The sequence below is a fragment of the Sycon ciliatum genome, chromosome 1 (assembly GCF_964019385.1).
Source record: "Sycon ciliatum chromosome 1, ocSycCili1.1, whole genome shotgun sequence".
Taxonomy (NCBI): domain Eukaryota; kingdom Metazoa; phylum Porifera; class Calcarea; order Leucosolenida; family Sycettidae; genus Sycon; species Sycon ciliatum.
Genome location: NC_088643.1, coordinates 54,424,926 through 54,436,964, shown reverse-complemented (window position 1 = coordinate 54,436,964; position 12,039 = coordinate 54,424,926). Strand labels below are relative to the sequence as shown.

At 45.9% G+C, this 12,039-nt stretch overlaps 1 protein-coding gene across 2 annotated transcripts in view; it reads right to left on the bottom strand.

The window, feature by feature from the left end:
* Positions 1-12,039, bottom strand: part of LOC135831075 (staphylococcal nuclease domain-containing protein 1-like) — a 23,252-nt gene extending 11,213 nt beyond the window's left edge. Inside the window, exons 1-24 of one of the 2 annotated variants that reach the window (XM_065343330.1) lie at positions 11,800-12,039; positions 11,574-11,714; positions 10,142-10,265; positions 9,750-9,828; positions 8,626-8,704; positions 7,560-7,635; positions 7,014-7,105; positions 6,700-6,750; positions 6,482-6,539; positions 5,915-5,955; positions 5,609-5,715; positions 4,640-4,727; positions 4,269-4,363; positions 3,969-4,077; positions 3,730-3,812; positions 3,223-3,333; positions 2,960-3,032; positions 2,538-2,606; positions 2,218-2,290; positions 1,949-2,058; positions 1,598-1,786; positions 1,076-1,344; positions 298-367; positions 55-107 (exon numbers count right to left, since the gene is read on the bottom strand). In XM_065343330.1, the coding sequence (XP_065199402.1) occupies positions 55-107; positions 298-367; positions 1,076-1,344; positions 1,598-1,786; positions 1,949-2,058; positions 2,218-2,290; positions 2,538-2,606; positions 2,960-3,032; positions 3,223-3,333; positions 3,730-3,812; positions 3,969-4,077; positions 4,269-4,363; positions 4,640-4,727; positions 5,609-5,715; positions 5,915-5,955; positions 6,482-6,539; positions 6,700-6,750; positions 7,014-7,105; positions 7,560-7,635; positions 8,626-8,704; positions 9,750-9,828; positions 10,142-10,265; positions 11,574-11,714; positions 11,800-11,847 (2,288 nt within the window). In that variant the 5' untranslated portion in view covers positions 11,848-12,039. The remainder of the gene's footprint in view (positions 1-54; positions 108-297; positions 368-1,075; positions 1,345-1,597; positions 1,787-1,948; positions 2,059-2,217; positions 2,291-2,537; positions 2,607-2,959; positions 3,033-3,222; positions 3,334-3,729; positions 3,813-3,968; positions 4,078-4,268; positions 4,364-4,639; positions 4,728-5,608; positions 5,716-5,914; positions 5,956-6,481; positions 6,540-6,699; positions 6,751-7,013; positions 7,106-7,559; positions 7,636-8,625; positions 8,705-9,749; positions 9,829-10,141; positions 10,266-11,573; positions 11,715-11,799) is intronic. The other variant, XM_065343329.1, reaches the window with a different exon arrangement.

Genomic DNA, 12,039 nt, shown 5'->3' with positions numbered 1-12,039 from the left:
CAATCTCAATCTCAAAGCATCAAGAGGACAAAACTAGCTGAGTGCCCAACATACCTGGAGCATTTGGAGGGCAGTGGACAGAGAGTTGTTACACGCTGTGTCTCTTTCTGCAAGGCAAAAGCACAGCACAACACCGTAGAAAATGATTCATGCACAAGGAAAGAAAGCAAAGAGAAGAAAAACAGCCGGGACATGCTTTTAGACAGCACAGAAAGCTACACACATGCCCACACAGCATAGTACAAAAATTACTGAATGTTATATAAGAACACCAGAGAATGCAGCACAGGTTCTCACGTTTCCATAGTCCATGTAATGCAGCTGGATTTCGTCCTTTGAAATGATCTTCTCAACCTGAACACGGTACCTTTATGAAGGTCCACAACGGCAGAAACAAGCAGACAAAAAGACAATCAACAACTTGCAAGCGGGCACGCCCTCCCTCAGCTCTCCCCGAACCATTACTAAGGACACGGTGAACTGTTAGCAACTACAATCAACACACTTCTATATTGCGAAATCGCTCCCTAGCTGCACTGGGCAGTCATCATGATGCAACCTCATCAACAGCGAACAATGTGAGTATCTGGCAAATTGCAAGTGTCCGTTTGGGCCAAAGCTGACACCCTCCCCCCCCCCCCCAAACCTAACAGACCCATCAAGGATAATTTTCTGAAGTCTGTCTCGGTACTCTCTTTTCAAATGGCATGCCCCGTGTTCTCTAACACCTTGTTGTAGAAGGAACGTAAAGTGTTGCTCAAGCAAGTCCGAATGCGTGACTGCGTTAGCACCGGGTACTGTGCAGCCACAGCCCTGAAAGCACAGGGCCGTGCACTGGTGCAAGACGCTACCTTCTTTATCAGTGCGAATTTCATTTAGCGCATATTTTTAAAATACACAATAAAAAGTAGAATTCTTCCTCTGCTCACACACGTGGTGGGCAGAGCTTCCGAACACAGAGGGAAGAACAAAGTTTCACCTGGAACTAGAGTTCCAGGCAAGAAGCAATCATCAGACCACAATTCTAACAAAGCACATGTAAACAGTACTAGGCGTTACATGCACATGTACTTACCACTGGCCGTCACTGTACTTTGCAGCACATTTGTCATTGCGCTTCGGTGAGTATGCACCAACAGTTGGGGGATTCGCGTTCAGCTCGGTATTCAGTGCGTCCATGAGGCCTTCCAGCTGTGGACCGTTCTCGACCTTCTGTACGTAGAAGCTGGTGCTAGATTCGGCATGTGACACAACGACCTTCTGATAGCTGACCTTGCGATCTTTGTCATCACTGACAGCTTCTTCCTGTGGTACCTCCTGTGGGGGTTCGTAGTTCAGCCAGATCTACAAGCAGACAAAAGTAATAACACGAAACGTGTACACGTGCATGGTAAACCTCAGAAAGAGATGGATGGCACAGAAATGGGATACTTTTCAGGTGCACCTAGAAACAAACCATCTGCCTTCAGCATGAGAATTCACCACCTTGACACAGTGAGTGAAAGCTGAGCTAGGAGCCTCCAGATAGACACCGCTCTGCCTCAAAAGCCCGGAAAAAGGGATCATCACCAAGGAGAGAGAGAGAGAAGCAACTCACCTTGTCACGGCCCTTCTGTGCTGCAGCTTCCGCTGCATACAGCTGAGATGAGAATGGAGATTTGTCTGCAGAGAAGTGAACCTTTGCCAGGCTGCGGGTCACAAGCTCGAGGGACACGTTCTTTTCGTCGATGAGAGCCCAGCCAATGAAGTTTCCGGCACGATCTACGTTATCAACTTGGATAGAAATCTGCGAAGGAGGATAATCAACACCAGCACATAACATCGATCATGAGTAAACAGATTGCGAAAGGAGCCTCATACAAAATAACGAAGCACAACAAGAGCAAAATTGCAGAATATACCCAGTATACAGGCATATGGGACATGCCCATCACCGCACACATCTCACCTCTCTCTGCAGGCACAGATCGCGTGTGTACGCATGTGCTTCATCGCCGAAAGGTTCAGCCTCCTGGACCTGGCCACCGCGCTGGGATTGAGCACGCGGGCAGGACACGCCTACAGACATGATGCAACAAACAGCAGCAGAGAACAAGATGGCACTAAGGCCAGTGCTACATACGTAGCCTACCTACTTGTAAATCACATAACACACTGCACAAGTAGAATTGATCAAGGCAAAGAAACCAAATTACACCAAGCGATAATGGGACATACCAGCCAAGAGCAGGGTGATGATTGATGTATCCTTAGGCAAGAACACACGCAATCTCGAGCCACTAGCGACAAACTGCAACAAACGAGACAGAAGTGTGGCAAGAACAGAGTCAGCAGCATGACAGATTGCATGCAACTCGCAGCCAAAAGTAACCCAGAAGGGCATTGCTTCGGCGATTATCAAGAACCAGAGATAGAGAATGCGGGCAAATAACAGCACATTCCAAAATGCAAGAGCCAGAAATACAGCCTACGAGTACTTCCTGTACACTATGGGCTCACGGGTCAAGTGCGAGCAATAAAGAATGAACATTGCATACCTCCACAACACCGGAAATACGGCCCTGTCGCTGAAGTGATGAGAGGAACTGCTTCGCTTTCGTTGAATCCTGCAAAAGAGGTGACACGGAGAAGGGAATGACATACCGTAAAGCCACGCATAAAAGCAATACCTATGGTCACTATAAGCTTGTGGTCAGAACATGCTATTCAAACGAGGCGTCTATTCAAGCTGCTATTCACGAGCAACCGATTCACAAAGGCATGCTTATGCCTCAATGGACTTTTCTAACTGTTGCGCCTCTCTTCAAATCAAGACATGGCGGGAAAAGCTATCAAAGCCACAACACCCTCGAGCAATAGAAATTTGTTTAACAGAAAAGAAAGTTATATCAAACTAAATGTACACGCTATAGTATTAAATTATTGGGCAGGCATAGCAAATCATGCAGCAGGACCTTACCGACGAGAGGTCTGAAATACGCATTGCTGCACCCTCCTTCTTTTGATGCAATCCCTTGTTGTTCTTTTTCGCTCTGTTGATAAGCAAACATCAGTCAACGAGTCAGTACTGTTTCGGCAACTGTAAAGTAGCACCAAAATTACATCTATTCTGAAGTGATCATTGTGAACAAGTACATATCAGAGTTGGTAATAACACAGGAGAGATGCGGTGATGAGAAAGAATCCTGACGAGGCACAGACTGTCAATCACTTTCTCTGTACCTGTTCTCAGCCGTGAGTAGGTCGTCAAAAGACAGCGAACGCTCCTCATCGTCTTGTCGATGGCGAAGAACAGTTGCAAGACCCTTGCTAATAAGAGCCTCAGCAATATTCCTAAATAGATCAGGGATGCACAACAGTCAAAGCACAAGCCATCCATACCGGTAAAATATTTGGAATGACACATGCAAGTACAGTTGTGCTAGGTGAAATACGACCCAAGGTGCACAGCTGGCGCCCTGGACCAGTTGCCACTACAATAGGTCGCTGTATTTCTATATGCATGCAAAAGTGTGAATAGGAGCATTTGCACCAATTCCAGAGCGTCAAGGAACATGCAGACCTACGGAATACACAAGAGTGGACCCAGCATGTACATGTATTTTGAAAGAGACAAATTTTGATACAAAAATACTGGTTGGAAGCTAGATCCATAGCTAAAGCAAAACAATCCCGTCACACACACACACACACACACACACACACACACACACACACACACACACTTACGTTTCACCGAGAAGAACAGTGGCGCAAATCCTCTCTGGGAAACCATCCTGAGAAGGGCGAACGTAGTCTACCGTGACATTGACCTGTAACAAGCAAGAAAATGCACACATAAATACAAACGCAAACATTAATAGTAAACAGACAACATGTACCACCGAAGAACACACAGCAGGAGAGGCTGGAGAAACAAACACATGACTTGTGAGTAACATAAAATTACACGTATGTTCGCAACTAACCTTCTTGTGGATAAGTTTCGTCCTGAGGAATTCTCTTGCTTCAAACATGTACGGAACATCATAGAGCTGTCGAACATTGCGCTTCTCTTCTGCTGATACGTCCCTGGTTCTGTGCACACACATAACAATATTTTTTTAAAAGAAGTAAAGAGAGCTGTGGCAGAAACACCTCCACAAATAAAAACCAGAGCCTAAGAGGGAGTCCTTTGCACAATCAGTACAAACGGAGGCCGCGAGGGGTATGGGATATTACAGGAACTCAGTGGCAAACAAAACGAGATGCAAGTTGCGGCAACTCACTGGCGGGGTCCACGCAGGCTGGAGAGGAAGATCTTCTGATTGGAGCCATCTCCAAGCTTGAGACGAAGTGCATCAGCATTGATGACCTCCATTACCTACAGAAAATGTAGTGGAAAATCCAGGACAGTTTAATTCACCTGCTTCATTCGAATACAGAGCGGCACAAGCTTCAGAAAAGGTGTACACGAGGGCCTGTCCTGAATTTCTGCACAGAGTGCACTGAACAAATGCAAAACAACAGAGATCAAAGACTTTCTTCTGTAACTCTGAGTTTCGTGTTCAGGAAAATTCATCAGACAAGGACCCTAAAAACTATTGTAGAATGCACTGAGATGCAGTATACAAATGCAGGATGAGAAATGCTCACTTACACGGGCAGAGTACTGTTTCTGGGTACCACTGGCTGCAGCAGATGGCTTGAAGTCCTTCCATCTGCGAACTCTCTTTTCCTTGGCCGCTCTAAAAATATCGAGAGAAAAAATCGAGGAAAAGTCAGACCAAGTAAAAAATCCACAGACCTACAGTCAACTTCGCTAATAACGACTGCGGACAATTCGCGAATAACGACCGAATTTCCATGCCCAGAGCAAAGTCCCATCTAACTGTATACATTTTACTTCGGATATAACGACTATCTGAATAACGACAATTCGCGTATAGCGACATGCTTTTAGTGCCCCCGAGGTCATATTCACTGCTTGAATAACGACTTTCTGGGCTTTTGACAGCTATTTCAAGTACCTGTCAGTCAAGTACATGTACCTGTCATGCAGAAGTACCAGAACCTATGGTGATGGATTATTATAAAGGCACACATGCAAGAAAATGCAGCCAAGGGGGGGGGGGCTTTTTCTTCCTTTTTTATGTTGGCTTCAAAATTGTTGGATTTACCAGCACACCTATATGTATACAATGTACATGTAGTTGTACATGATTGTACAGTAAGCATCATACATGTACATGTCTCTGGCCCTGTAGATGGCTCAAAAGGCATACTTTTCAATTGATTTCCCTTGCATATTGAATTTTTAGTTCCTTTCAACTGCAATATGAAAATAAAGTACACATTGACATAGAGCAAGAAAAGAGCTTGATTTTGATATGCATGTCATACTATACAAAATATGGGTTCACATACATTCAAATGGGACTTCGGTTATAAGGACACTTCGCGAACAAGGACACTTTTCTGATGCCCCGCCGAATGTCGTTATTGGCGAAGTTGACTGTATGTCCTATACATGCACGGTACTACTACTAAGTACACAGCAGCTGCAAATCTACACTCGTGCCTGTGTGTGCACGTATTGGGGCCTGGAGAGAGTGTGTTCACGACTCACCGTTCTGCTGCACGAAGCTTGTCCTTTCCTGTAGTGACCATACCGATGCTCCAGTCTACACAATGAGCAAATCCTTCCTGCAGAAGCGCCTCAGAGATGTTTCCAGCCTAGGGTGGGATAAACATTGCACACAAACAGTAATCGATCTAGAAAATCAACGATGGAAGTGGAAGCACCACTACATGCCAATGCAACAATATCACCCTATGAAAAACTGGGCAGGGAAAAAGGATAACAAAGCCACCAAACATAAACTGATCAGAAACACCAAGGAAAGCAGTACAGAACATTCTATTCTATACTCACGGGATGAATGATGGTGGCCATGATGTATGCGTTTGATGAGCCTGTGACACACGCAAAAAAAGGTTTAATTAATGCCAACAGTTCTTGTCAATGTGTTAAGTGTCCAGGCTGGCAACAGTGCATACCCAACGCACTGTAACTCTGCGCATATAAGAGCACACCTGATTAACATTCCAACGCAGTGGCAGGGAATAAGTAGAAATGCAGTGAGTGTACCATGCACCACATACCATAACATAGCACGCTGATGAATAGCTATTCTGCATGTATACTTGGCATTGCCTGTACAGACCTCGAATAAAAGTACATTTCTTCCTATTTGAAGAAAGCTCACTCGGAAAAACCCCCATTATGCGTGGGGCGGGAGATTACAGTGCACAGAAGCAGCACTGACACCTAAGGTTGAAAGAGGAGACCTACTTCAAGAACTTGACAGGCAAGCCATGTCCTACTGGCACAATACAGGAAGCAAACAATACCAGTACAGGTCCTGCAGTCCTGGTCTGTAAAGCAACTTAAAGCGGAATCCTAGCCAAATACTGTTCGAAAAAGGGTATTTTAACGCACCTTCAATTCTCAGTTTGACATCGCGCTGAAGAAGCCGAGACTCGACGAAGAACTTAGCCTGGAATGGTGAGCAAAATTGGAGGCAAGCACTAGTTAATTGGACCGGACACTAAGGTACAGAGATATGCATGCAAACAAACAGACACAAGCATGCACACACATGCTGATAGACACAATCATGCACACACATGCTGATGGACACGGGCAGTGTTTCGTACCTCTTGGGCAAACGGCTCGGCGCTGTTGTCCTCTCTCCTGAATCCTGGGCACTGCAGAACAAAGTGAAGGCATGGCAATTTTCACAGAAATGTAATCAAGGCACATTGAAGAAGCATCATTTGAAGTACAAATAACACCACTCCAGCACAGAAAAAAGCATGCACTGCATAACAATGGGCGTGGATTTTCAGACTAAGAATTCACTTGACGTGCATGACTATCAACTAAGGCAAAGGATCGCCCAGAGCTTCCTATCTCAATTGGCCCTAAAGATGATCACGGTAACAAAAAGAAAGTTTGAAAAAGAACATACCTTGATTCCAGACAGCATGACGCCAACGGTCTCAAAGCCAGGCAACAGGCACACGCGCATCGTGCAAGCATCTCGCACATACTCCACAACACCTGCAGCAATGGAGAGTGACAGAGAATATGATGTGTCGTGCAATAAGCCAACTCTCGGCATATCTGTTCCTGGGCTGATATTCTAGCATCAGGCTGTCCAACAATGCTACCAAGCAAAAGCGTGACATTCATACATAGTGTATCCAAAAGCAATGGTCTCCTCCTCATATCAGGTATACAAATGTCTCATTCCAAAGCGGGACTATCCTGCTATAGGTGGGATGGTTGGACAGTCAGTCTGCATGGTGGCAAACTTGCCATAAACCACAAAATGAATGTACACTACGCAAATGACTTCCATTTCTAGCCTTTTTGTTCATTGCAGAATGTTCTGTTGTGTCTCTCGGCTCCTTGTGAGTTTACTGTAACAGAAAAGCATTCACCTACGCGGGGCATGCTATTTTAACGTCACCAATACCTCCAAAAGCCAACCAGTACAGGTCATACTACTCACAGCTGATTTCTTTCCCGTGGTGCTTGTCAACATATTGTGCCAAGTTTTCCGGAGCGGACTTTACATCACGGATGTGCTAGGAGAAGAATAGCAATAAAAGCACACAACACGCACATGCCCAAGCGTGCAACACACACAATTTAATACTAATGCATGTATTCCATAAATATGTCAGGCCTCCACTCCCATACTGTAACAGCCGTGCACAGAAATCGCTACTTATACTGTTGCTAGTGAGCGTTGAGAATTAGTGGGAATCGCTACCGTTGGTACTATTATAGTATCCCCCGCATGCACCCTGCAACACTTGCACTCCAGTAATCCCGTGCATTTAACCCTTTGTGGACGGACTGTACGAGTTTCGATCTAATAAGATCGAAAGTCTGCAGGCGGTAAAATCTTCGTAACTCCATCGTTTCTTGAGCAAATTCCACAATCGAAGGGTCTACGTGGTAGCGGAAACTCCAAGCTGTCCAATGCAACAATCGCCGAAGAGTTACGATGTCGGACGCCAGAGATATCGCACGCCGTATTCTTACCTCGGCAAATTCAAATTTTTGATCGATCATTTCGCCATTTTGGGGGAAAACCCCTTTTCGTGTGCTCTTTGAGCGACTGAGCACATGATAATGACGTAGCCGGCTGAAGTTTGAATCGTCTCAAACAGATTTGAGCGTTCTGCGATGAAGGAGAGTGGAATGGCGTTGATGGGACGAATTTGCTTGCATATCAGGCTTGGAGACGACTTTGCTGTGTTACCGCGCCTGATTTGTGGCGGCTGGATAATGGAGATTGGTACCCTGGCGTTGCTCTCGTCAAGAGCTTTCCAATGAGCCCTTGACTGTGAAAATCAAGTGAAGGACACCAAAGTTATAACATGGTAAAGTTGAAAATTGTACTGACATTTTGTAATTCTGGTGCGTACTGTGCTAGTAATCCGTCCATAAAGGGTTAACTGACCATGTATTCCACCAACTGCAGTCCACAGACAACCTCAATTCTTGTGAGGGCTATAGAATACAGAAAAAGTACCTTGAAACATAACAGCAGAATATACGTCACCTACCTTTTCGGGATTGGGCCCCCACTTGCCTCTATTGGCAGCCTTGGCCTCCTCCTCAAGTGCAGTAAGACGAGCCATCTCCCTGCATCGATAAAGGCAATTTAAAGTACAGTTAAATTATATTGGGGAGCCATAACGAGTAAAGCAGGCCCTTTGAACATCACCATGTACCCCCAAGCAGGCCCTGAACAAATCACCATTTATCCCCCCCCCCCCCCCCCCCCCACCAAACAATGAAATTGCCACTGCATGCACCCAGCTTCTCTCTCCAACGTCATCTCCTTCTTAACCCTTTCAGTGCCAAGGGGGTCAGAAAAATTCAAATTTTTCTGAGTTGAGCCGAACTCAAATTTTTCATAGCTCAGCTGTATATCCACGGACCTTTACAAACGATGGCTCTCAGGAAAGATATCATGGCCAGGCAGACAGCTGTGAAGAGAAAATGCCGCGAAATAGTCTTCCTCGCGAGGGCGACTGAGCGAAGTCCGTTTTCTGCATTTTCGTAGCATCTGCACTTCCTCACGCGCGTGATCGATAGCAGTGCAGTTAACTTTCAACACACGAAATTCGGACAAAGTTGGCGTGAAAGCCACTGAAAATCTCGATGTTTTGATACCCAATACGCATGGGTTGCCACGAGAGAAATAGAGAAACCCGCGATGCGCATACGTCATGTTTTCTACGCGCGACAATTGTTTGTCCGAGCGCGCGCGCTTCAGGCTTCGCCCTGGCGATATCTATCCTCACGTACACAAAACGATGTGATGAGTCGATAGCCAAGGTCCTCCTGAAGACGTAGAGTGGTCGTTTGTAACTCTCCTGTGTGCAGAAGTGGAGATACGAATTTATTTGTACACACATACTCATTCTGGGCGACTAAAGTCGCCCGTGGCACTGAGAGGGTTAAGACGCATTGAGAAACTCCCCAGATTCCTGGCCCCCTTGCTGGATCCCAGCCTGTCTGGTTGTCCCCCCCCCCCCCCCCCGATCTCTCTCTCTCTCTCTCTCTCTCTCTGTCTGTCTTGTAATGATTGCAGCAATTTGCAGCAATGACCCTGGTGATATGGAATCAAACTGTGCTTACCAGTACATTATTCCCCTTGCCTGCAAAGACACACAAAGCTTACTCTGACTGTGGGCCAGTTTTGCGAGCCTCGGCAAGACCTTCAGAGAGAAGTGAGTCAACGACATTCTGCAGCTCACCGCCTAAAGAAAAAAACACAGGCAAAAAGCTCAATGTCAACACTGCAGAGCAAAATCCAGACTGCATCCAACACTAGAAACCAACAGTTGGGAAGAATTGCTTTCAACAAACCCTTCAGGGTCAGTGAAGCTGGTGGTACCTGAGAGGTAACACATTGGCGTGCCCAAGTCAGTGGCATAATCACCATACACATTCTCCACATCATAAAGATCAGTGACCTGCATAATTATGCGTATGCACGCACGCACACACACCGCCGCCACCACTACCAACGCCACCATGCACGCACGAACAATACACTGCTGGCATGCTTACCTCGGGTGATGAAGACAGAGCCGAACTCCTTGCCACTTGGGGTCTTATTTGCTGAAACAGTGAAAGTAACTTCCTTGCCAACAAGGAGTGTTCTCAGGAACTCTCTGCATTCCCAGGCCCATGGCTGAACAGAGAAACACAAACCAGTATTAAAGTATGATATGGACTAAACTTGACCAGGCTCATCAAATTCATATTGACAGATCAATGCTCTTTTGTGTGGACGTGCTCGTAAGTAAATAACTCATGTTCAGGGTTTGTAACACACTTTTAACGCTTTATGGACTAGCTGCTTGATCTTCTGGAATCGAAACTCGGCAATATTTTGGTCGATCGTAACCAGACAATTTTCGTTGCAATGATGGTGTTGTAACTAAGGTGCTGGGCTATGGCAATGGCGTTTTCACCCTCATGGTAGCAAGTGTTGGCCTAATGTGTTCCTTTTTGAGGCAAGCTTTCCCGGAAGCCCAAGAGTGTAGAAATCGTCCAAGGAGATCAACGTCTTGACCCAGAGGATTGTGAAATTCGAGGTCAGTGGAGGGCGAATTCAGCCTGCGTTCATTTCTTCCAGTACGTAAAGGGTTAACATTACCCACGTCGAATAAGACGAATGCGGAAAGCATAACAAAACATGCCAAGTCATGAATAGGAAGTGGCCTAAACGCTCAAAGTCACATGCTCATGTGCATGCTGGCATGCATGTGCCCATTCTAGCACGGTTTCCTGGTCTCTACAGGATATACCGTGTAATATTGTATCAACGAGCGTGCAATACCATTTGCGTATATTCGAACTGACAATAACGAACCAGTATGTTTGTGCCCCCCCCCCCCCCCTGCCCCAGATGGCATGGACTCGTAAAGGTTTGGGCATTGGACAATGGATACATCTTCGTACCAGCGTGTGCAAGCGCGTGCGTCAGCGTGGTGTGTGTGTGCATGTACAGTGAAAATGGCAGATGAGCAATGGATTCTGTATATGAACCATTCACAATACCACTTATAGCGATGCAATGCAACACATAGCACCACATACACGAGCAGTGCACGTCCATTCAGCTTCGTATCAACTTTTGCAATTGCTGGCGACAGTACACGACAGGCATTTCCTTGTCGCGTGTCGTGTTGCAGAAAGTGATATTGTGAATGGGGCTTAACTCTACTTCCATTGTGCAGAACTTCCATCTACCCACAGTCCAATGTACATGCAGTGCTAAACGGTACTGTACAACTCTAGATTGTATACAAATTATCAATGGAGTGATCGCACTCGTTTTGTCTTGCAACTCAACTTGTGTAAATTGGTTGTTTTGTGTTATCTACATACTGATTATACGTTATATCCACTTGAAGCGCTCTGAAACGGCAAGCACTACAATATCGTTCTGAGCTCGTATACAGGATAAAATTTGACTCGAGCTCGAGTAAATTACCTCGTCAGTAGACTCATTGTCTGCATCCTGCTGACGACGTGCCAGACGTGGAGCAGTGATCCCCGAAAGACCGACAGTTCTCTCTGGAGGAGGTCCACCACGTGGCTGACCACGAATGATTAGTGAGTCCCCGGATAATATCTGAACACATCAAATTGCAACCAACGAGCCCTGAAAATTATAAGATACCGAGACGTCGTGTGGAATAGCGACATAGAAAATCTACCTGCTTCACGACTCCCTTCTGGTACTGAGTACGGGGAGCCTCCGCCATTGTGATACAGAAAGAAGTCAACCCGTATGAAGTCTCCTCGATTACAAGCACAGCAAATTATTTTCAACAAAGAGAAACTTTGTGTCGGCTTCACAAATGTTGGGGAAGAAAGGGAGAGCTAGCCGTGCTGTACACGACCACGCATACAGTCAGTCAAGTGCGTTCGAACCAGTAACACTACCATACCATTGT